Source organism: Oncorhynchus gorbuscha, linkage group LG03 (assembly GCF_021184085.1).
Source record: "Oncorhynchus gorbuscha isolate QuinsamMale2020 ecotype Even-year linkage group LG03, OgorEven_v1.0, whole genome shotgun sequence".
Lineage (NCBI taxonomy): Eukaryota > Metazoa > Chordata > Actinopteri > Salmoniformes > Salmonidae > Oncorhynchus > Oncorhynchus gorbuscha.
In genome coordinates, this window is record NC_060175.1 from 40,129,157 (window position 1) to 40,156,035 (window position 26,879).

The 26,879-nt window shown below is 40.9% G+C and overlaps 1 protein-coding gene across 4 annotated transcripts in view; it reads left to right on the plus strand.

Moving 5' to 3' along the window:
• Positions 1-26,879, plus strand: part of LOC124031370 (voltage-gated potassium channel subunit beta-2-like) — a 148,422-nt gene that overhangs the window by 28,260 nt on the left and 93,283 nt on the right. For 2 of the 4 annotated variants that reach the window (XM_046342516.1, XM_046342513.1), the window contains exons 2-3: positions 11,782-11,949; positions 24,077-24,240. In XM_046342516.1, the coding sequence (XP_046198472.1) occupies positions 24,167-24,240 (74 nt within the window). In that variant the 5' untranslated portion in view covers positions 11,782-11,949; positions 24,077-24,166. The remainder of the gene's footprint in view (positions 1-11,781; positions 11,950-24,076; positions 24,241-26,879) is intronic. The other 2 variants (XM_046342514.1, XM_046342515.1) reach the window with 1 other exon arrangement.

The following is a 26,879-nucleotide window of genomic DNA, read 5'->3' on the forward strand; positions in this document are numbered from 1 at the left end:
TACATTGTTTTGTTCACATGCTAGGTTGTTTTGTTCACATGCTAGGTTGTTTTGTTCACATGCTAGGTTGTTTTGTTCACATGCTAGGTTGTTTTGTTCACATGCTAGGTTGTTTTGTTCACATGCTAGGTTGTTTTGTTCACATGCTAGGTTGTTTTGTTCACGTGCTAGGTTGTTTTGTTCACATGCTAGGTTGTTTTGTTCACATGCTAGGTTGTTTTGAGTTTGCTGCAACTGTCTGCTGCTTTTTTCATCACAGACAAGCCAGTGCCAAAGTTACCATGGTAACGGCCCGTCCCTTAAAGGGCCAACAGAACATGTCAGACCTAATGATTGTGCTTGATTGAGCATGGATCACTCCCAAACACTTTTATTCACTAACTTTTAATCATTGTTCTCCTTTATGCATTTGTGTGCTTCTATGTTTATACTTAGGAGGACATCATGTACTCCTTGTAAAAAATGTCAGCGTAGAGCCCTGAACTATAATAATAAATAAGCCGTATCGTATCACTCAACATTTTGTGTTAGGGAAGGCACTTTGTGGATTCTTGATGTTCAGTTGTAGAACTGTTTATTTGTTTTCATTATTGGATCTAAATGCTTTATTTTAACATACATTGGTTAAAAGACGCAGGTCACAAAAATTAAATGAAATTAAGCAGTATAACCAATATACTGGAACCCATTACTTCTTACTAGGATTACATTTCTTGTTTTTTAAACATCACAAAGCATGCTTATCTGTTTTTTTTGTTGTAATAGTAAAACATAAAAACAATTGGCTAGTAAAAAATCTGAGTGGCTGGTAAATTTTGTTTTCTGTCTACCTGCCACAGTGGCTAGTGGACCAAAAAGTACATTTCTCACCCTGGCTGTACTGTACTCTTCTGCGCTCTGTTGTGCTGCGCTGTGATGTCCAAACTTGTGAAACATGAAATTCATATCCATAATTAGGCCTATGCATTTCTATACTGGAGAAGGACAATCATATCCATAATTAGGCCTATGCATTTCTATACTGGAGAAGGACAATCATATCCATAATTAGGCCTATGCATTTATATACTGGAGAAGGACAATCATATCCATAATTAGGCCTATGCATTTATATACTGGAGAAGGACAATCATATCCATAATTAGACCTATGCATTTATATACTGGAGAAGGACAATCATATCCATAATTAGGCCTATGCATTTCTATACTGGAGAAGGACAATCATATCCATAATTAGGCCTATGCATTTATATACTGGAGAAGGACAATCATATCCATAATTAGGCCTATGCATTTATATACTGGAGAAGGACAATCATATCCATAATTAGGCCTATGCATTTATATACTGGAGAAGGACAATCATATCCATAATTAGGCCTATGCATTTCTATACTGGAGAAGGACAATCATATCCATAATTAGGCCTATGCATTTCTATACTGGAGAAGGACAATCATATCCATAATTAGGCCTATGCATTTCTGTGTAGTACAGATCAGAGACTAAGGCTGTCCCTGACTAAAACATATCTTGGTCGACCGAAAGTCGTCTGTTCTTTCGACCAATCGATTGGTCTACATTTTAAAACGTGTATTTTCCAATAATAGACATACCCTATATATGCATTGAACTTGTCTGATATTTTAATAAGCACACTGTTTGTTGAAATAAGACATAAATGACTCAAGGGGGAGCCATAGATCACGACGACCCAACTATTCTCCTCCCGCTTCTACTGACTTTCACATATTCATAGGCTACACAAGGAGTCGGCAACTTTTCTGATGTGGAATGTCAATTTATCTTACCATTTCTTCCGATCTGCATGCCAGTTATGGTTTTCAAATGCACATTTTTGTGGAACAGTTGCATTTAATTGATAATAACATCTTCACATCTCAAAATCATTGTCATGTGGTTAATCAAAATTCTATCCAAATCTAAATGAAAATGATACTAACCTAAAAAGGTGCTTCTATTGCCAACTATGTAAAAAATAGCCTTTAAAGCCAACAACTAAAAACATTGCAGCCTCCAGGTAGAAAACATATCCTATAAATCACAATGGCTACACATGGCCTGTCTGCAATGAAACATTGTATCAACTATCAACTTGGGTCAAGCCTGAAGCTCCTAATGAGCTGAGACAGAAACAGCTGTAGGCTATTTGAGCAAGAGATAATAAGTAATCAGGTAGGGCTATCTTATGATGTTTATACTGAATCAGAGCGTCAACATTTTCCATTTCAATCTGAGTGGTTAACATAAGGGAGAGACCTGGAAATATTTTTCAAATACATCGAGGAACTATTGTCATTCTCAATGGATATAAAAACAGACTTTTGTTTATATATATATATATATATATGTATGTATATATGTATATATGTATATGTATATGTATGTGTATGTATATATGTATATATGTATATGTATATGTATGTGTATGTATATATGTATATATGTATATGTATGTGTATGTATGTATGTATATATGTATATATGTATATGTATGTGTATGTATATGTGTATGTATGTGTATGTATATATGTATGTGTATGTGTATGTATGTATGTATATATGTATGTGTATGTATGTATATGTGTATGTATGTATGTATATATGTGTATGTATGTATATATGTATGTATATATATGTATATATGTATGTATGTATATATATATGGATGTATGTATATATAATATATATATTATATATATATATGTAGAAAATAGTATGAATAAAGAAAAACCCTTGAATGAATAGATGTGTCCAAAATTTTTACACAGTACCAGTCAAAATTTTGGACAAATCTACTCATTCCAGGGTTTTTATTTATTTATACTATTTTCTACATATATATATATTTTGCAGCAATATGCCATCCCATCTGTTTTGCCCTTAGTTTGACTCATTTGTTTTTCAACAAGACAATGACCCAAAACACACCTCCAGGCTGTGTAAGGGCTATTTGACCAAGAAGGAGAGTGATGGAGTGCTGCATCAGATGACCTGGCCTCCAAAATCACCCGACCTCAACCCAATTGAGATGGTTTGGGATGAGTTGGACCGCAGTGAGGGAAAAGCAGTTAACAAGTGCTCAGCATATGTGGGAACTGCTTCAAGACTGTTGGCAAATCATTCCTTATGAAGCTGGTTGAGTGCATGCCAAGAGTGTATAAAGCTGTCATCAAGGAGTAAATGTCAGTTTTGCTTTTCATAGCATGACTTTCTTGCTGAGTAAAGCTGTAGGTTAATGGTCTGCAGCTGGTCTTTGACCAATCAAGACAAAGCTGTGTGACTGAACTCACCAAACGTGTGTGTGTGTGTGTGTGTGTGTGTGTGTGTGTGTGTGTGTGTGTGTGTGTGTGTGTGTGTGTGTGTGTGTGTGTGTGTGTGTGTGTGTGTGTGTGTGTGTGTGTGTGTGTGTGTGTGTGTGTGTGTGTGTGTGTGAGTGATTTGTGACCCACCTCGGCTCTGTGCTGTCTCATGGTGTTGGACTTCCAGCCTGGTCCGGGGAGGAGAGGGAGGGCCTGGGAGAGGGATAGCGGACACATTGAAAGTGCAGCCCCATAGCATGTGAAACGCAGCCTGACAGCACAGAGGATGGTTAACTGATGTTCACAATTATAGTCATACACACTGATGGATACACATATTTCCTGTATACAGTACAGATTTGACATTGACACTGATGCACCTCAACTCTTTGTGCAGCGTTGGGGAAAATTCTTACATAGTACTGTCACGCCTTGGTCATTGTATTTTGTGTTTTTGTTATATATTTGTTCAGGCCAGGGTGTGACATGGGTTTGTGTTGTCGTATTGGTTTTTTTGTAGGCATTGGGATTGTGGTTGATTAGGGGTGTGTCTAGTTTAGGCTTGGCTGCCTGAGGCGGTTCTCAATCAGAGTCAGGTGATTCTTGTTGTCTCTGATAGGGAACCGTATTTAGGTAGCCTGGGTTTCACTGTGTATTTCGTGGGTGATTGTTCCTGTCTCCGTGTTAGTGTTCACCAGACAGGCTGTATAGGTTTTCACGTTCCGTTTGTTGTTTTTGTATTTATAAGTTATTTCATGTATCGTCATTAGTTTCATTAAAGACATGAGTAACCACCACGCTGCATTTCGGTCCGACTCTCTTTCGACAAACGAAGAACGCCATTACAAGTACATTGAAATAAAGTGACATTTTCTATTGTAAATGTGTGAGGTCTGCTCATATTACTGCACTGTCACACTACCCTACACTGTTTCATTATAGACTTACTACTAACACACTGTCACACTACCCTACACTGTTTCATTATAGACTTACTACTAACACACTGTCACACTACCCTGCACTGTTTCATTATAGACTTACTACTAACACACTGTCACACTCCCCTACACTGTTTCATTATAGACTTACTACTAACACACTGTCACACTCCCCTACACTGTTTCATTATAGACTTACTAACACACTGTCACACTCCCCTACACTGTTTCATTATAGACTTACTGACACACTGTCACACTACCCTGCACTGTTTCATTATAGACTTACTAACACACTGTCACACTCCCCTACACTGTTTCATTATAGACTTACTAACACACTGTCACACTCCCCTACACTGTTTCATTATAGACTTACTAACACACTGTCACACTCCCCTACACTGTTTCATTATAGACTTACTAACACACTGTCACACTACCCTGCACTGTTTCATTATAGACTTACTAACACACTGTCACACTCCCCTACACTGTTTCATTATAGACTTACTAACACACTGTCACACTCCCCTACACTGTTTCATTATAGACTTACTAACACACTGTCACACTCCCCTACACTGTTTCATTATAGACTTACTAACACACTGTCACACTACCCTGCACTGTTTCATTATAGACTTACTACTAACACACTGTCACACTACCCTACACTGTTTCATTATAGACTTACTAACACACTGTCACACTCCCCTGCACTGTTTCATTATAGACTTACTAACACACTGTCACACTCCCCTGCACTGTTTCATTATAGACTTACTACTAACACACTGTCACACTCCCCTACACTGTTTCATTATAGACTTACTACTAACACACTGTCACACTCCCCTACACTGTTTCATTATAGACTTACTACTAACACACTGTCACACTCCCCTACACTGTTTCATTATAGACTTACTACTAACACACTGTCACACTACCCTACACTGTTTCATTATAGACTTACTACTAACACACTGTCACACTCCCCTACACTGTTTCATTATAGACTTACTACTAACACACTGTCACACTCCCCTACACTGTTTCATTATAGACTTACTACTAACACACTGTCACACTCCCCTACACTGTTTCATTATAGACTTACTACTAACACACTGTCACACTCCCCTACACTGTTTCATTATAGACTTACTACTAACACACTGTCACACTCCCCTACACTGTTTCATTATAGACTTACTACTAACACACTGTCACACTACCCTACACTGTTTCATTATAGACTTACTACTAACACACTGTCACACTCCCCTACACTGTTTCATTATAGACTTACTAACACACTGTCACACTACCCTACACTGTTTCATTATAGACTTACTACTAACACACTGTCACACTACCCCGCACTGTTTCATTATAGACTTACTACTAACACACTGTCACACTCCCCTACACTGTTTCATTATAGACTTACTACTAACACACTGTCACACTACCCTACACTGTTTCATTATAGACTTACTACTAACACACTGTCACACTACCCTACACTGTTTCATTATAGAATTACTAACACACTGTCACACTACCCTACACTGTTTCATTATAGACTTACTACTAACACACTGTCACACTACCCTACACTGTTTCATTATAGACTTACTACTAACACACTGTCACACTACCCTACACTGTTTCATTATAGACTTACTACTAACACACTGTCACACTACCCTACACTGTTTCATTATAGACTTACTACTAACACACTGTCACACTACCCTACACTGTTTCATTATAGACTTACTACTAACACACTGTCACACTACCCTACACTGTTTCATTATAGACTTACTAACACACTGTCACACTACCCTACACTGTTTCATTATAGACTTACTACTAACACACTGTCACACTCCCCTACACTGTTTCATTATAGACTTACTACTAACACACTGTCACACTCCCCTACACTGTTTCATTATAGACTTACTACTAACACACTGTCACACTACCCTACACTGTTTCATTATAGACTTACTACTAACACACTGTCACACTCCCCTACACTGTTTCATTATAGACTTACTAACACACTGTCACACTACCCTACACTGTTTCATTATAGACTTACTACTAACACACTGTCACACTCCCCTACACTGTTTCATTATAGACTTACTACTAACACACTGTCACACTACCCTACACTGTTTCATTATAGACTTACTACTAACACACTGTCACACTACCCTACACTGTTTCATTATAGACTTACTAACACACTGTCACACTACCCTACACTGTTTCATTATAGACTTACTACTAACACACTGTCACACTACCCTACACTGTTTCATTATAGACTTACTAACACACTGTCACACTACCCTACACTGTTTCATTATAGACTTACTACTAACACACTGTCACACTACCCTACACTGTTTCATTATAGACTTACTACTAACACACTGTCACACTACCCTACACTGTTTCATTATAGACTTACTACTAACACACTGTCACACTACCCTACACTGTTTCATTATAGACTTACTACTAACACACTGTCACACTACCCTACACTGTTTCATTATAGACTTACTACTAACACACTGTCACACTACCCTGCACTGTTTCATTATAGACTTACTACTAACACACTGTCACACTCCCCTACACTGTTTCATTATAGACTTACTACTAACACACTGTCACACTACCCTACACTGTTTCATTATAGACTTACTACTAACACACTGTCACACTACCCTACACTGTTTCATTATAGACTTACTACTAACACACTGTCACACTACCCTACACTGTTTCATTATAGACTTACTACTAACACACTGTCACACTACCCTGCACTGTTTCATTATAGACTTACTACTAACACACAGTCACACTACCCTACACTGTTTCATTATAGACTTACTACTAACACACTGTCACACTACCCTACACTGTTTCATTATAGACTTACTACTAACACACTGTCACACTCCCCTACACTGTTTCATTATAGACTTACTACTAACACACTGTCACACTCCCCTACACTGTTTCATTATAGACTTACTACTAACACACTGTCACACTCCCCTACACTGTTTCATTATAGACTTACTACTAACACACTGTCACACTCCCCTACACTGTTTCATTATAGACTTACTACTAACACACTGTCACACTACCCTACACTGTTTCATTATATACTTACTACTAACACACTGTCACACTACCCTACACTGTTTCATTATAGACTTACTACTAACACACTGTCACACTCCCCTACACTGTTTCATTATAGACTTACTACTAACACACTGTCACACTCCCCTACACTGTTTCATTATAGACTTACTACTAACACACTGTCACACTACCCTACACTGTTTCATTATATACTTACTACTAACACACTGTCACACTACCCTACACTGTTTCATTATATACTTACTACTCATTATAGACTTACTAAACACACTGTCACACTACCCTACACTGTTTCATTATATACTTACTACTAACACACTGTCACACTACCCTACACTGTTTCATTATAGACTTACTACTAACATACTGTCACACTACCCTACACTGTTTCATTATAGACTTACTGACACACTGTCACACTACCCTACACTGTTTCATTATAGACTTACTACTAACACACTGTCACACTACCCTACACTGTTTCATTATAGACTTACTACTAACACACTGTCACACTCCCCTACACTGTTTCATTATAGACTTACTACTAACACACTGTCACACTCCCCTACACTGTTTCATTATAGACTTACAACTAACACACTGTCACACTACCTTGCACTGTTTCATTATAGACTTACTAACACACTGTCACACTACCCTACACTGTTTCATTATAGACTTACTAACACACTGTCACACTACCCTACACTGTTTCATTATAGACTTACTACTAACACACTGTCACACTACCCTACACTGTTTCATTATAGACTTACAACTAACACACTGTCACACTACCTTGCACTGTTTCATTATAGACTTACTACTAACACACTGTCACACTACCCTACACTGTTTCATTATAGACTTACTACTAACACACTGTCACACTACCCTGCACTGTTTCATTATAGACTTACTAACACACTGTCACACTACCCTGCACTGTTTCATTATAGACTTACTACTAACACACTGTCACACTACCCTACACTGTTTCATTATAGACTTACTAACACACTGTCACACTCCCCTACACTGTTTCATTATAGACTTACTACTAACACACTGTCACACTACCCTACACTGTTTCATTATAGACTTACTAACACACTGTCACACTCCCCTACACTGTTTCATTATAGACTTACTACTAACACACTGTCACACTCCCCTACACTGTTTCATTATAGACTTACTACTAACACACTGTCACACTACCCTACACTGTTTCATTATAGACTTACTACTAACACACTGTCACACTACCCTGCACTGTTTCATTATAGACTTACTAACACACTGTCACACTACCCTACACTGTTTCATTATAGACTTACTACTAACACACTGTCACACTACCCTACACTGTTTCATTATAGACTTACTACTAACACACTGTCACACTACCCTACACTGTTTCATTATAGACTTACTACTAACACACTGTCACACTACCCTACACTGTTTCATTATAGACTTACTAACACACTGTCACACTACCCTGCACTGTTTCATTATAGACTTACTACTAACACACTGTCACACTACCCTGCACTGTTTCATTATAGACTTACTAACACACTGTCACACTACCCTGCACTGTTTCATTATAGACTTACTACTAACACACTGTCACACTACCCTGCACTGTTTCATTATAGACTTACTACTAACACACTGTCACACTACCCTGCACTGTTTCATTATAGACTTACTACTAACACACTGTCACACTACCCTACACTGTTTCATTATAGACTTACTACTAACACACTGTCACACTACCCTGCACTGTTTCATTATAGACTTACTACTAACACACTGTCACACTACCCTACACTGTTTCATTATAGAATTACTACTAACACACAGTCACACTACCCTACACTGTTTCATTATAGACTTACTACTAACACACTGTCACACTACCCTGCACTGTTTCATTATAGACTTACTACTAACACACTGTCACACTCCCCTACACTGTTTCATTATAGACTTACTACTAACACACTGTCACACTACCCTACACTGTTTCATTATAGACTTACTACTAACACACTGTCACACTCCCCTACACTGTTTCATTATAGACTTACTAACACACTGTCACACTACCCTACACTGTTTCATTATAGACTTACTACTAACACACTGTCACACTACCCCGCACTGTTTCATTATAGACTTACTAACACACTGTCACACTACCCTACACTGTTTCATTATAGACTTACTACTAACACACTGTCACACTACCCTACACTGTTTCATTATAGACTTACTACTAACACACTGTCACACTACCCTACACTGTTTCATTATAGACTTACTACTAACACACTGTCACACTACCCTACACTGTTTCATTATAGACTTACTACTAACACACTGTCACACTACCCTACACTGTTTCATTATAGACTTACTAACACACTGTCACACTCCCCTACACTGTTTCATTATAGACTTACTACTAACACACTGTCACACTACCCTACACTGTTTCATTATAGACTTACTACTAACACACTGTCACACTACCCTACACTGTTTCATTATAGACTTACTACTAACACACTGTCACACTCCCCTACACTGTTTCATTATAGACTTACTACTAACACACTGTCACACTACCCTACACTGTTTCATTATAGACTTACTACTAACACACTGTCACACTACCCTACACTGTTTCATTATAGACTTACTACTAGCACACTGTCACACTACCCCGCACTGTTTCATTATAGACTTACTACTAACACACTGTCACACTACCCTACACTGTTTCATTATAGACTTACTACTAACACACTGTCACACTACCCTACACTGTTTCATTATAGACTTACTACTAACACACTGTCACACTACCCTACACTGTTTCATTATAGACTTACTACTAACACACTGTCACACTCCCCTACACTGTTTCATTATAGACTTACTAACACACTGTCACACTACCCTACACTCTTTTATTAGTGTGACACAGAACAGTGGCACATTCTCTTACTCTGTAAAACACACAGACATGTACTCTAACTCAGTCGTCATGTTCAAATGTTAGGGCCCAGAAATAGACTGGTAAACAAGCGTTTGTCTGGTCTCACACACATTGATTGTCTTTGACACAGGTTACAGGCAGGCCTCAGGCACGCGGCCACAAATATACAAAATGATGATGACGTTAACCCGTAAGGAAGCCTTCCGTTTCTTCAACACTCATCGTGGACCATGGCATACGCACAAAGACTGTGCTACTGGGCGTACCAGCTTGGTTTTCAGTCAGCAGCATTGACTTTTGTGTGTGTGCGTCAAAGTGCCCTTCCTTTGACAGTAAAGCCCAGTAGTGCTCTTTTCATGCATGTTTAAGGAGGCTCAAAGATGAACCCATTCACTTGCTGTGTGATTCCAGCGTTATGGACATTACATTTGCACGCAAAATCCCAATTTTAATGTCTGAGAGAATGGACAAACAAAATACATTTACATTACATTTAAGTCATTTAGCAGACGCTCTTATCCAGAGCGACTTACAAATTGGTGCGTTCACCTTATTTAACTTTTGATGCGTGTGTATAGTTCCTCTTGGGTAGTGTATACCCAAGAAAAATGACTTCTAAACATTGTCATGTTGGAGAAATAAAGAATAATAAGGAGTGTTATGTATGTTACTGTCACGCCCTGACCGTAGAGATATTTTTATTCTCTACTTTTGGTTGGTCAGGGTGTGACTCGGGTGGGAAACTCAGTTCTTTGTTTCTATGTTTTGGCCGCGTATGGTTCTCAATCAGGGACAGCTATCGTTGTCTCTGATTGGGAATCATACTTAGGGAGCCTTTTTTCATTTTATATTTGTGGGTAGTTGTCTTTGTTAGTGGCAGTATAGCCTAAGTAAGCTTCACGGTCGTTTCCTTTTTCTTTGTTTTGTTGGTGACATTTATCAATAACAGAAATGTACGCTCACCATGCGGCACCTTGGTCCGGTCATTTCCACGATGACAGCAATCGTGACAGTTACATGATCAAGGTTTTTGGGGAGAATGAACATATTAGCTCAAGTCTGTGAGTGTGTAAGTCTTTGGTCAAAACATGGATAGCCATTTCAAAGGAAGGGCTTTTCTGGTGAATACAAAAATTATACTTTTGAATATATTCTAATTTCCATTATCACTTTTAAAAACAACCGTTATGGATATTAGTCTGAAATAGACATTCAAATCTTAGACTTCATGATCAAAACCTGTTATAAACAAATCAGGTAAATACCTTATTTTCCTCTTACAGAGTTTCCTGAGGAGAGTGAGCCTCTGGGTCATACACTATCCCAGGATAGGTGCAACGTCAGAGATGACATACAATGGTTCCAGACACTACCACACGCGTCCTGTCTCAGACCTTATCTCCTACAAGGCCGAAGGAGGGAGTGACTGGGCACAGACATTGTGGAGACAAGTAATTGGTTCCTCATTAATCACGCCATCCTTTCACATAGTTTGCAATAGGTAAAGACACATATTCACATATGAAGACAATGTTACCTCCTGTCCTCCTTTGCCCTATTCTCTTTCTGATATTCTGCATAGCAACAGGTACATGTGATAGACAAGCCTGACTTCTCCCCTCTCTGGGCCCCAGGTGACTGAGGCCCATATGAGGGAGGAAGTGCAACTGCCAACACCAGAGTCCGAAGGGATACATTCTAATAACAAGAGTTCAACAGTTCAATCATATAAGCATATTAAGCAGATAAGACATCTTAATGATATATGTTGCTGAGCTCATTCTGATTCCTCCGCCACAGTACCCAATTGAGTCAAAGTAAAGATACCTCAAAAAGAAAACAACTCAAGTAAAAGTGAAAGTCACCCAGTAAAATATGACTTTAAAAGTAAAAGTCTAAAAGTATTTGGTTTTAAATATGCTTAAGTATCAAAAGTAAATGTAAACACTAAAATATACTTAAGTATAAATAATTTCAAAGTCCTTATATTAAGCAAACCAGACAACATTATTTATATATATATATATTTTTTTTTTTGTAAAAAAATTTTGCATTGCCAGGGGCACACTTCAACACTCAGACATCATTTACAAATGAAGCATTTGTGTTTGAGCCCTCCAGATCAGAGGCAGTAGGGATGACCAGGGATGGTCTCTTAATAAGTGTGTGAATTTGACCATTTTCTGTCCTGCTAAGTATTAAAAATGTAACAAGTACTTTTGGGTGTCAGGGAAAATGTAAGGATGTCAAGAGTGTGCAAAGTTGACATCAAGGCAATGGTTGGCTACTTTGAAGTATCTCTAATCTAAAATACATTTTGATTTGTTCAACACTTTTTTGGTTACTGCACAATTCCATATGTGTTCTTTCATTGTTTTAATGTCTTCACTATTAATCTACAATGTGTAAAAATAACGAAAAACCCTGGAATGAGTAGGTGTGTCCCAACTTTTGACTGGCACTGTAGCTGGAGCCCTGAGCTGGATATAATTCATTAGACACATCTTAGATTTCTAATAGTTATACTGAAATTATAGTTATAAACAGTAGTTATAAGCAAACGTTTTTGAAAATCATACTGTCGCTATTTCAAAATACCCCGGTATGCAGTATAAAAGGTATATTGCCCAAGCCTAGAGATGAGTAATGAGGCCTGCCCAGGAGACATCCAGGAGGGAGTGATGCATGGCTCTAGCCTGCCTGTGTGTGTTTGTAAAGCCAAGCTGCAGCAGCACAGGGCCTCCATCAAGACCAGACTGCTCTCAGCGCAACCCAGTCAGCTCTTTCCCACAATCTCCCCTCTACTTCGTTTTCCCCAATTTTTTTTATTTTTAATTTGATTATTTTCTTTCCTCTCCCATTTGTTATTCTCTCTTTCTCCTCTCCTGTTTTTTCCCCTAGACTGTTCCTCTCACTAGGTGTGTGTTGGCCAGTCGCCGCAGGCTGCTTCTCCTGGGGAAGAGTTGTTGAGAGTCGGTCTGCTCAAAAAGCTGCCTGGCAGCTGGCAGCTTGCTGCATTGGCTGCAGATTTCCTCAGCAATTATGGACCATTCTCTCTGCTTTTACCCACTCAGTTAGCAATGACACTTGTCAGAGTGGTGGTGTTGTCGTGTAGTGTAGTAGAAACCTGAAGGAAGATTGTAGCCCTCCCTTATCGCGCTGGCAGCTCCTGTGGATTATGCAGAATAGAGGACAACAACAGCACAAGGAGTAGATAACTGCTGCTGTGTGAATAATTTAGGAGCAGATGGCTGTGTTTTAAGAAACGACAGTGTAATTGTATAAATAGAAGAGCAGTAGAACAGAAGGGATGTTGTATCGACCGTCTCTCTCTATCTGCCGCAGAGGCTATCTGCTCTCGCAGGGGTCCTTTGCTGACTTCACAAAAGCTAAAAACAACCAGCAGATGTTAAACATCAGAACCACACTCCTCTCCCTTCCATGGTTATTGTTAGATTAGCACAGAGCATGGATATTCAACTTCGGGTCCACAAAAATATATCTTTTTAAAAAGTGACACTTACCAGTCGAATACCAGTCGCGGCAAGTGCCGCTGGCTGCTAGTTAGATTCCTTGACTTAGACGTAAAAAATATATGCAAATAAATATTGGCCCCACGTAGTCTGCCCACATTGGCGCATCGGCTCCACATTGGCCCCCAAGGCATTGGCCCACTGTGGGCAGCCCATATGTGACCCACCACTTTGATTCTGTCCTATGTAGCAAAATTTGAAATTGTGATTGGATTAAAAGTAAATACTAGAAAATGGTATATCATACACTGCAGTTGAGGAACAATGGGAAAGCAATTCTACTTTTAACTTCTTATGGCAGGGGGGCAGTATTGAGTAGCTTGGATGAATAAGGTGCCCAGAGTAAACTGCCTGCTACTCAGGCCCAAAAGCTAAGATACAGTCATATGAAAAAGTTTGGGCACCCCTCTGAGGCTGTATAATAATTTACTTTGTCGTCACAGAAAATGATCACAGTGGCATGCCATTCAGTTTCTAATAAAAGCTGAGTACTGGGGTATTGTCCAGACAAAGATTTTTAGTGTAGCAATATAAAGTTGTATGAAATTAAATCAGATGTGAAAAATAGGCTATGCAAAAATGTGGGCACCCTTGTCATTCTGTTGATTTGAATACCTGTAACTACTTAGCACTGATTAATTGGAACACACAATTGGTTTGGTGAGCTCATTAAGCCTTGAACTTCATAGACAAGTGCATCCAATCATGAGAAAAGGTATTTAAGGTGGCCAATTGCAAGTTGTTGTTCTCTTTGACTCTCCTCTGAAGAGTGGCAACATGGGGGCCTCAAAACAACTCGCAAATGACCTGAAAACAAAAATTGTTCAACATTATGGTTTAGAGGAAGGTTACAAAAAAGCTATAGCAGAGATTAAAGCTGTCGGTGTCCACTGTGAGGAACATAGTGAGGAAATGGAAGACCACAGGCACAGTTCTTGTTAAGGCCAGAAGTGGCAGGCCAAGTAAAATATCAGAGAGGCAAAGGGTAAAGGGCAAAGGATGGTGAGAATGGTCAAAAGCAGACCACCTCCAAAGATTCATCTTGCTGAAGATGGTGTCACATTGTTCAACAATTCAGCACACTTTGCACAAGGAGAAGCTGTATGGGAGAGTGATGCAGAAGAAGCCTTTTCTCTACACACGCCACAAACAGAGTCGCTTGAGGTATGCAAACGCACACTTGGACAAGCTAGCTTCATTTTGGAATAAGGTGCTGTGGACTGATGAAACAAAGAACAAATTGAGTTATTTGGTCATAACAAGGGATGTTATGCATGGCGGCAAAAGAACACAGCGTTCCAAGGAAACACACTTGCTTCCAACAGTAACATTTGGTGGGGGTTCCATCATGCTGTGGGGCTGTGTGGCCAGTGCCGGTACTGGGAATCTTGTTAAAGTTGAGGGTCACATGGATTCCACTCAATATCAGCAGATTCTTGGGAATAATGTTGAAGAATCAGTCACAAAGGTGAAGTTACGCCGGGATATTTCAACAAGACAACGACCCAAAACACTGCTCAAAATCTATGCAGAGGAACAAGTACAATGTTCTGGAATGGCCATCCCAGTTCCCAGACCTGAATATCATTGAGGATCTGTGGGATGATTTGAAGTGGGCTGTCCATGCTCGGCAACCATCAAACCTAAATTAACTGGAGATGTTTTGTAAGGAGGAATGGTCCAAAATACCTTCATCCAGAATCCAGACACTTATTAGAGGCTATGGGAAGAGTCTAGAGGCTGTTATTTTAGCAAAAGGAGGCTCTACTAAATACTGATGTGATTTTTCTATTGGGGTGGCCAAATTTATGCACCTGTCTAATTTTGTTTTGATGCATATTGCACATTTTCTGTTAATTCAATAAACCTCATTTCATTACTGAAATATTACTGTGTCCATCAGTTATTTGATAGATCAACATGAAATTGCTGATCCAAACACCCAATTATTTATAAATAGAAATCATGGAAATTGTCAGGGGTGCTCAAACTTTTTCATACAACTGTATGCATATTATTAGTATATTTGGATAGAAAACACACTGAAGTTTCTAAAACTGTTTGAATGATGGCTGTGAGTATAACAGAACTCATATGGCAGGCAAAAAGCTGAGAAAAAAATCTAACCAGGAAGTGGGAAATCTGAGGTTTTTCGGTTTTCAAGTGTTTGCCTATCAGATATACAGTGTAAAATATGGTTTGATTGCACTTCCTAAGGCTTCCACTAGATGTCAACAGTCTTTAGAACCTTGTTTCAGGCTTCTACTGTGAGGGGAGAGAATAAGAGCTGTTTGAGTCAGGTGTCTGGCAGAATGCCGTGAGCTCAGTCGCGTGCGGGCCTGTGAGAGGTAGCTGTGTTCCTTTTCCTTTCTAAAGACAGAGGAATTGTCCGGTTGGAATATTATTGAAGATTTATGATAAAAACAACCTAAAGATTGATTCTATACATCGTTTGACATGTTTCTATGAACTGTAATTGTAACTGGAACTGTCGTCTGAACTAAGTGCCTGCGCCTCATTTGGCCTCACGAACAAAAAGGAGGTATTTGGACATAAATTATGGACTTTATCAAACAAAACTAACATTTATTGTGGAACTGGGATTCCTGGGAGTGCATTTCGATGAAGGTCATCACAGGTAAGTGAATATTATATATAACGAGCCTCTACATTATGAAGTAACTGGACATTTTGTGGGCTAGCCTGCATTGGGCTTGGTGTGGGCTGGCCCATGTTGGGCTGGTGTCCACTAGCCTGTGTTGGACTGGTGTAGGCTAGCCCGTGTTGGGTTGTTGTAGGCTTGGTGGTGGAAAGCACATGCTGGGCTAGCCCATGTTGGGCTGGTTGTGGGCTAACCTGTGTTGGGCTGGTGTCCACTAGCCTGTGTTGGACTGGTCTAGACTAGCCTGTGCTGGCCTTGGTATGGGTTTGGTGGTGGAAAGCCCATGTTGGGCTAGCCAATGTTGGGCAAGCCAATGTTGGGCAGATGTGGGATTGCTTTGTGCTAGCCTGTGCTGGGATAGCCCGTGTTTGGTTGGTGTGGGCTTTGTGTGGCCTAGCCAAATACTCACATGGGGCCAATAGGGTCATGTTTGCTGGGTAACCTTTGTTTAACCAGCTAAACAGCAGCTCTTTGCAAAAATGTGCTTGGAGTTACCTTTCTAGCAAATAGGCTGTGTTAGAGTTTACACTTCCTCTTCCAATTTTACTCAAAAGACATGTAAAGTATTGGTGCCATGTTTAATGAGCTGAAATAAAAAATCCCAGGTGTGGCATATCAAGAAGCTGATTAAACAGCATGATCATTACACAGGTGCACCTTGTGGTGGGGACAATAAAAGGTCACTAAAATGTGCAGTTTTGTCACACAACACAATGCCACAGATGTCTCAAGTTGAGGGAATGTGCAATTGGCATGCTGACTTCAGGAATATCCACCAGAGCTGTTGCCAGAGCATTCTATGTTAATTTCTTTACCAGAAGTCACCTCCAATGTTGTTTTAGAGAATTTGGCAGTGCGTCCAACTGGCCTCATAACTTCAGACCACATGTAACCACGCCAGCCCAGGACCTCCACATCCAGCTTCTTCAACTGCGGGATCGTCTGAGACCTGCCAGCTGGAGAGTTGAATAAACTAAGCAATATATCTGTCTGTAATAAAGCCCTTTTGTAGGGAAAAACTCATTCTGATTGGCTGGGCCTGGCTCCCCAGTGGGTGGGCCTATGGCTGCACCCCTGCCTAGTCATGTGTAATCCATGGATTTGGGACAAATTCATTTTTATTTAAAGCGTTGAAATTGTTGCATGTTGCGTTTCTATTTTTGTCCAGTATATAATGTGGGGAGCTTAAAATAAGGGAAAATTATACCAATCTATTAATTTTAAAATATTGATTACTTCTCCTTTCCATTATCATTCAACTGATAAGACGTGCCATTTTTGGGGGGCTTGTTAAAACCTCTCTGAGATATGTGGGACGATAGCGTCCCACCCCGCCAACAGCCAGTGAAAGTGCAGTGCGCCAAATTCAAAACAAAAATCTCCAAATTAAAATTCCTCAACCATACAAGTATTTTTCACCATTTTAAAGATACAATTCTCGTTAATCCAACCACAGCGAAAGCACCACAAACGATTGTTAGGTCACTACCAAGTCACAGAAAATCACAGCCATTTTTCCAGCCAAAGAGAGGTGTCACAAAATGCAGAAGTATAGATGAAGTTAATCACTAACCTTTGATCTTCATCAAATGACACACACAGGACTTCATGTTACACAATACATGAATGTTTTGTCCGATAAAGTGCATTTTTATATTGGTGTGTTATGTTCAGTAGTTCCAAAACATACAGTGATTTTGCAGAGAACCACATCAATTTACAGAAATACTCATAATAAACATTGATAAAACATACAACTATTATACATGGAAATTTAGATAAACATCTCCTTAATGCAACCGCTGTGTCAGATTTTTTTTTAAACTTTACGGAAAAAGCACACCATGCAATAATCTAAGTACGACGCTCAAAGACAAAAACAGCCAAAGAGATATCCGCCATGTTGTGTAGTCAACATTAGTCAGAAATAGCATTATAAATATTCACTTACCTTTGATCTTCATCAGAATGCACTCCCAGGAATCCCAGTTCCACAATAAATGTTTGATTTGTTCGATAAAGTTCATAATTTATGTCCAAATACCTTCCTTTGTTAGGGCGTTTGGTAAACAAATCCAAACGCGCATGCAAGTCCAGCTGAAAGGTCGGACGAAAAGTCCAAAAGTTCCGTTACAGTCCATAGAAACATGTCAAACTAAGTATAGAATAGAATCAATCTTTAGGATGTTTTTAACATAAATCGTCAATACTGTTCCAACCGGAGAATTCCTTTGTCTTTAGAAAAGCAATGGAACGAGAGCTACCTCTCACATGACCGTGCGTCACGAGCTCAAAGCATTCTGCCAGACCTCTGACTCATTCCCCTCTCATTCGGCCCCACTTAACAGTAGAAGCATCAAACCCGGTTCTAAAGACTGTTGACATCTAGTGGAAGCCTTAGGAAATGCAACATGACCAATATCCCACTGTATCTTCAGTAGGGAATGAGTTGAAAAACTACCAACCTCAGATTTCCCACTTCCTGGTTGGATTTATTCTCAGGTTTTTGCCTGCCATATGAGTTCTGTTATACTCACAGACATCATTCAAACAGTTTTAGAAACTTCAGAGTGTTTTCTATCCAAATATACTAATACTATGCATATATCAGCAACTGGGCCTGAGTAGCAGGTAGTTTACTCTGGGCACCTTATTCATCCAAGCTACTCAGTACTGCCCCCAGTCACCAAGAAGTTAACGTATGATGGGGATCCCTGGGTCGGTGGTTTGCCAGGGCAGGGTTCCCTGGGCAAGAAAAGGTTGAAGACCCCTGGCACAGAGGATGCTCAGAGGATTATAAAGAGAAGTGGGGGCCCCTCCTAGGGTGCTCAGGTTATTATATAAGAGGGCAATGGCAGTGTTCACAGGCTGTGAGTGTGTGCACCCAGCCCAGAAACCACACAACATGGGATTTTACTCTCTCTCTCTCTGTCATTTTTTTGGCCTGATTCTAGATCTTATCCATCTCCACAGTAGAGGTATGCAGGATACATTTGTATATCACCTCTGACTGTGCCTTTTGCGCATCTATGCATAAATCGTACATCTTCAGTCTGTCTCTTCTGCTCTGCCCTCTCTCCTTGCTGCAGTGTGTGGTAGTCAGTGGTGCTGTAAGATGTGTGTGAGATACTAGAATTAAGTCAAAAGCCGTTTGAAATGTAAGGAACCACATTACTCCCCTCTGTCCCCTGCACAATGCTCCAAGACACACTATGCTCCAAGACACAATATCACGCCTCTCCCTTTGTCTCTTGTCCCTTGATGAGAGAGAGGTGGGCTGGATGGACCCATAGAGAGAGGTGGGCTGGATGGACCCATAGAGAGAGGTGGGCTGGATGGACCCATAGAGAGAGGTGGGCTGGATGGACCCATAGAGAGAGGTGGGCTGGATGGACCCATAGAGAGAGGTGGGCAGGATGGACCCATAGAGAGAGGTGGGCTGGATGGACCCATAGAGAGAGGTGGGCTGGATGGACCCATAGAGAGAGGTGGGCTGGATGGACCCATAGAGAGAGGTGGGCTGGATGGACCCATAGAGAGAGGTGGGCAGGATGGACCCATAGAGAGAGGTGGGCAGGATGGACCCATAGAGAGAGGTGGACTGGATGGACCCATAGAGAAGGTGGACTGGATGGACCCATAGAGAGAGGTGGACTGGATGGACCCATAGAGATATGAGGGGTTTCCCATTTCTGCTGCAGTGCAGGCTCGGCCGGGTCTCATTTATAACACATACATTTCTGCTGCAGTCTTCTCTGTGATGCTGCTGCAGTGTAGGCTCGGCCGGGTCTCATTTATAACACATACATTTCTGCTGCAGTCTTCTCTGTGATGCTGCTGCAGTGCAGGCTCGGCCGGGTCTCATTTATAACACACACATTTAGGTTATCCATACATTTAGTACAGATCCATAACAAAGGGACAAAGCAGCTCTCACCAGCCACCGGTAGCCACACTGACTGCTGTGAGACATGATGATATCATCACAGCCTTAATGTGCACAACAGCAGCAGTGCCATGTTTGTCCAATTGTTGCAGTAGGTCGAAGGGACAGATTATCCTCCCATTACTGTAAGAGCTCCCAGCTAATGGCTCTGAGCAAACCTACTGTACACTGACTGACTGGTCTCTGTGTGGAAAGCACCAGGCTTCTGAATGTGGAAGCTAGTGTGTGTGTGTGAGCTAGCTAGCACATAGTACAAATGGCATGTGGTGGTTTGAGTGTGGTGTGTTGTAACTTGCACACATTACACGTGATCGATTTCCAAAAGCTGAGGAATGGTGTGTTGACTGAGAATTCATATTTGGCCTGTCAACTGTTGTTGACAAACAAATGGCCTACCAAATATCTGAAATTATAATATGGCCCAACAAATGTTGGAAATTATAAGCAGAACATGGTCTAAATTAGGGGTGAAAGTAGCCAGTAGGCCATATGGTACAGTGCGGAGTATCAGTGGGATTATGGAATCATGGTGGATGGAACTGCGAAGGTAGACTACTTTATGAAGGGATTTGTTTGACTACCAGATGAAAACATCTACACACAACACCCACGATATGTGAAACTGAATCTGCGCATGCCGCGTAAAACAACAGTAAACGGGGTAGGATGTTTACATGCCACAGTATCCCATCTAAGATCATCACATCCCATGTATCTTATCCGGGTTTCTTATAACCGAGACACACGCTTTTTCGGGTTAATGTAAACGGGATTGGATGTTTACGGTTAACTCAAAAACAAAGTACCTGAGGATCCTTTAATCCCAAATAATAATGGGATACTGCAGTAAATGTTTGCAAGTAAACATGGTCACTGTCACTCTGTCTCTGCCGGTCTGTTTGTCTGACAAGGACAACTTTCCATAATTTAGCTAATTATTTTGACTGCTTTGAGAACCATGACATTAATGTAGCCATATAGGGATCCTCTTTGATTCTGACTCAGATCTTTATTTCAGGCCTATATCCTTATTATTATTCAATCTGTGTCACCAATCAGGACACCCCTGGCAGTCCTCGTCTGCCATTATGTTCCTTCTCTCTTCCCGTGCCATCTATTGGCATCTGTGTGTTTCCTGCTGCTAACACTGTACTGTACTTTCCAGGCCAGGACTGCCTACTTACGTAAGCCCGGTCTCAAGAGGAATCTCTCTCAGGCTGGGTGTAGGTGTCGGTTGCCTTTGGTGACTCCATGTTGCATTGTGTTGGACAGGAATGAAGGTAGCAGTATGTAGGTTGCAGTATGTAAGACTGGCTAAACACTAAACAGGAAGTACTAGGGCATTCTTTCTTTTTGTCTTTATTTCAACCTCTCCAGTGAAATCCATCCTCACCCTGTCTGTGGATAGGTCCTCCTTCACACTACTCCTTTCCTTTAGTCTCCCTGCTCTCCTGTTGCTTTTGGATCAGCATGTGGTGGTGTCGGGCCAGAGGATGGTTCTGATCCGATAAGGGTCTGTCCAGAACCTCCCACCCTCTGTCTGCCTCCCTGCAGTTTTAATCTGCAGAGTGCACCTTGGCCCATTAGAGCAGTAAATCTGAGCTCAGCTCTCCAACTTGTGCTGCCGGGACAAGTCTGTACCGCAGTGCTGCAGTAAGCATCCTCTCCCTCTCTTTCCTCTCTCTCCAACTGCAGCACAGCGCAGCCATCTAATGTGGGCTTCAAGCACCCTGAGGAATTTGATGCACCAATAATAAACTGTCAAAGCAAAGGAGAAACACTCAGCCTAGCCTAACTTTTTTTGGGGTGTGCTGAGAGCATAACATTTCACCGACTAAGACTGTATGTCTGAACATCAGTATAGGCTAAATGATATTTACTACACTTTAGCCTTGACTCCAGTCGTTCGGCAGTACAGTGTGTTGCGGTCTGGTAGCACACGATCATACACCCAGACAGCAGCCTCAGGATTGGCCCCCAAATCCAGCAAGACAGCTCCTGTGTCCTCCTTTAATGACCAGTCAGTCGGTGACATTAGATACATGACTTTCCAGCCAGGTGGAGTCCTACATTGACCAAGGGATTCTGTAGATCTACAACACAGCCATCTTCATCTGGCCATCATCATCATCATCATCATCATCATCATCATCACCTTGTAGGAGAAGGGACCAGCTAGATGGGCAGCGTCAGGTAGGCAGGGGCTTTTGTTCCGGCCTGCCTGGCATGATTGAAGTGGTGTGACCAGATGGCATTAAATGAGTCCTTGAAAAGGGGACACCTCATTTTCTGTGTCTGTGATTGATGTGAGGAGAAAGTCACCTTCGCGTCCTCGTCATTACCACATCTGTTTCTATTACCAGTAGACCAGCAACGGCTCATGGCTGGCTCGCTCACGTGGTTAGTGTAGCATTGCAGTCCTATGTAGACTATAATGTAGAGCAGGGCTGTGGAACTTATTTTGTCCCTCAGGCTGCATTCAGCCTTCACCGAGGTCCAGAGGGACTAAATTAAAAAAATATTTTCTTGTTGTCAAAATGTGCCTAGTTTTTGGGATTTTTGGTGCTCCTTTACTGTTGTTAGCAAGCTGGACAAAGTGAAAAGACTAAATGTAGGTTGATTATCATTTCTACACAGTTTCAGATTTGGTTATAGGTATAAAAATGATACCCACCCCCTTTAAAATGAGATATTTTTAAAATATTTTAATCAAACCTCCCATCAGTTGCACTGAATCGGCTGGATCGGGCCCGCAGGCCGAATGTTTCAGACCCCTGATGTAGAGGGAAACAGAATACAGTAGGTAATGCAAATGGGCTGTTTTATTCTCCAAGCCCTTCTGTAGTCATCCTCCACTCCTCCCTCAGCTCCCCGCTGCCCAGCCCTCTTCTCCTGTTTTAGCCCCTTACTTCAGCAGTGCTCTCCTTTTTGGGCAAAGACTGTTGAGTTTCATAGAAACTAGTCGCCCCGAGCACACGCATATGACAAGGGTAGGATGACGATGTGTGAGGACACCCATAACTTTGTGTGTGCAGTGGGTCTGTGTGTTTGAGCGTGTGTATAAGGATGTTGTCGTACAAGGCTTAACATGTGATCAGACAAGTGGCTCTGATTGGCCAAATTTATTCCCCTGTAGTTTACAAAACAATAGTTAGCATCCCCAGTTACAGCCCACTGAGCCCAGAGACGGCAGTCTTATTGGTCTTAGGTATAATACCTTAGGTATTTATTCAAGCTGCTGCCTGTGAGACCACAGTGAGGGAATGGTGCCATCTAGTGGCTGGTGAAGAGCAGTGACATCTTGAAAGGACTATTTGACACACAAAAAAAAGGAATACGGAAATCAGAATGGATACAAGTTGTCTTCCTCCTTATCACTATGACCACACAGAAGATATGCCAGTGTACAGACTGTTTGCTCTCTCTATCCCCTCCAGAAGCCCAGTTTGTTGAGAGACAGTCCCCTGTTGTCCTGGTGAGAGAGAGACCCCTCGGCACACTGGCCATACCCCCACCCTCCCGTCTCCATGTATCCTGAATCTACCACAGACTCACCTGCCCGCCTCTCCCGACAGACTGGCTCGCCGGGCATGATCTACAAGTGAGTACACACACACACACACAAACACACATTCATCGTGGCCTGTGTATGGGATCTCATGGTGCATGCAGTTAATTTCTCCAGCCTGATAAAAATGAAATGTCCATACTTCATGAGTCATGCTACTTCCATTCTATTCAGGACTTTTAAAACAAGCAGTCATGTACCTACTCGTGTCATCCCCAATCCTTTGTAATACAAAATAGGTCATCAGTAAGCAGGGTAATGGAAACACTTGTTTCTGTTCTCTCATTGGTTCAAGCACAGCCCCTTTCCTGCTGTCCCACATACCACTAGCATGTGTCACCAGAGAACCATTTGTTTAGTATTACTTTCAGATATAATTGACAGTATTTTACCTGTACATTTTTTGTGCCAATGTTAATTTTACACATTTTTACCCCTTTCTTGCCGGTAGTCACCTTTTATACATCCCGCAGGGTTTTATACATCCCGCAGGGTTTTATACATCCCGCAGGGTTTTATACATCCCGCAGGGTTTTATACATCCCGCAGGGTTTTCATTAGCCAATAATTGCCGGCTTTTGGCCGATGAAATAAATGAAAAGCTGATAAATTAAATTGTAGCCTGCCAAATTGTCCAGGGCTGCCCTGCTGTTGAGGGTAGAGAGAGAGGGCGAGAGGAACCTTGGCCTAGGTTATTGTTCAATGTGAAAATGGAGACTATTTTTCATTGGCGTAAAATGAAAGATAGAGAATATGCCTATAGTAAAAAGCCTACAAGGCATGGCTCCAGACTGCGACCATTTAGTTGCATGTTGCCACCCTGTGACTTTGAGTGCGAGTAATAAAAGGAATCGGTCACATAGGTGCGTGCTTCACATTCATTCACCTCATTCAAAACATCCTATTTTCTTTGGAGGCTAAAACCATGATTTGGTCAAACAGTAAGTTATATTATCCTCATGAGTCCTGTGATGAATGTTTCTGCCTGCCTGCCCATATACCTGTTTCACTGGGGCCTGCGAAAGAAAAGTGTTCTGATTGTATAACATAAAAAAATCACAGTTATCCTGATGTCACAGATGGAGAGAAGATGTTCTCAGCTTTCTGTAGGTATACTTTTATTTCTCAACTATCAATAGCAACTATTTTACAAACTAGGTATTTGATATGGCTTTGAGATACTGAGCGCTGCAAAATGACGTTGGCCATTGGGTTGCGTTGGCCTCATTGGGCGGTAGACTACAACGGCAACGTTGTTTTGGGGGGATGTTAAATGTACGTTAATACAAGACTACTAGCAGTGGGTAGTATCTCTAAAGTTAGTGGTCTAGCTAGTGTGTTTTGAGTTTCAACTTACTCAGGCAATGAATTAGCCCCAAATAACAATGTTATGATGTTAGAGCACAAAGGTATGCAGACAAATTTGTCTCTATTGAACAAAAACTTCTGAAAATGGAGCCCTATTTTAACTGTAGAATATAACAACAATAAGAAATAGTTACACCCAAAATGCATGACAATCACTGGATTAGATTGCACATAAATGGCCTGAATTGATGCGATAATGATAAATAGAACGACAAGTTTCTAACAATGTGCACCATTTAAAAAAACAAAATGTTTTGTTGGTATAATTGTTTGTCCCGCTTGCACTACTGTTGCCAATGAAAATGAAAGCACACATTTACCGGTATTGATATTTTCATAAGCGAATTCATACTTTCTCATATTTTGGTTGCCACAGAAGCGACCCAGTCTTTCGTTCGATTAGTTGTATATTTTGCCTTCTCGCCAGTTTGCATTACTTATCGTAATGAACGATATCGAAACAAGGTATAGTCAGTGTCCATAATTTTAGGTTTATCGTCCCAGCTCTACTGCATAGCAACCATTATTTGATTGCATAGCAACCATATTTTCCCCAGACTATTTCCACTGGTGGAAGGATAAAATTGTATGAATTCACTTATCAAAATTAAAACTGTTTATGAAAATATGTCACTCATTGTTTTAATTTGTTGGTAACCGGTTTATAAAAGCAATAATGCACCTGGGAGTTTGTGGTGTATGATTTGTGTTGTTCCTATGAACAACTCTTAGTCATGGTATATTGGCCATATACCATACCCCCTCAGGCCTTATTGCTTAATTATAACACCGATCGCAAGGGAGAGAATTTTGATGCTTCAGCAATCTCCTTTCCCCGTCTATTTCAGTCTTTGCCCTTCCCTTCATTTAATATAAAATAGCTTGATATGCGTTCTGCACTCTATAGTATTTTTCCAGTGTACAGTGAATGGTATTTGGGGTCCAGTTCGTTGCTTGATACACTGAGCTTTCCTATTCCCTGTGAAATGAGGCTTTGTTCTCCTCGCATGCAGCATGTCTTTTACTATGTTGTTCCCTTTACTCTCTCGTGGTTTACGGTCCCCTCCCTTCTGCTACATGTTCATCTAAGCTGTACTCTCTCTTCCTCTCCGTTGTTCCCTTTACTCTCTCGTGGGCTACGGTCCCCTCCCTTCTGCTACATGTTCATCTAAGCTGTACTCTCTCTTCCTCTCCGTTGTTCCCTTTACTCTCTCGTGGGCTACGGTCCCCTCCCTTCTGCTACATGTTCATCTAAGCTGTACTCTCTCTTCCTCTCCGTTGTTCCCTTTACTCTCTCGTGGGCT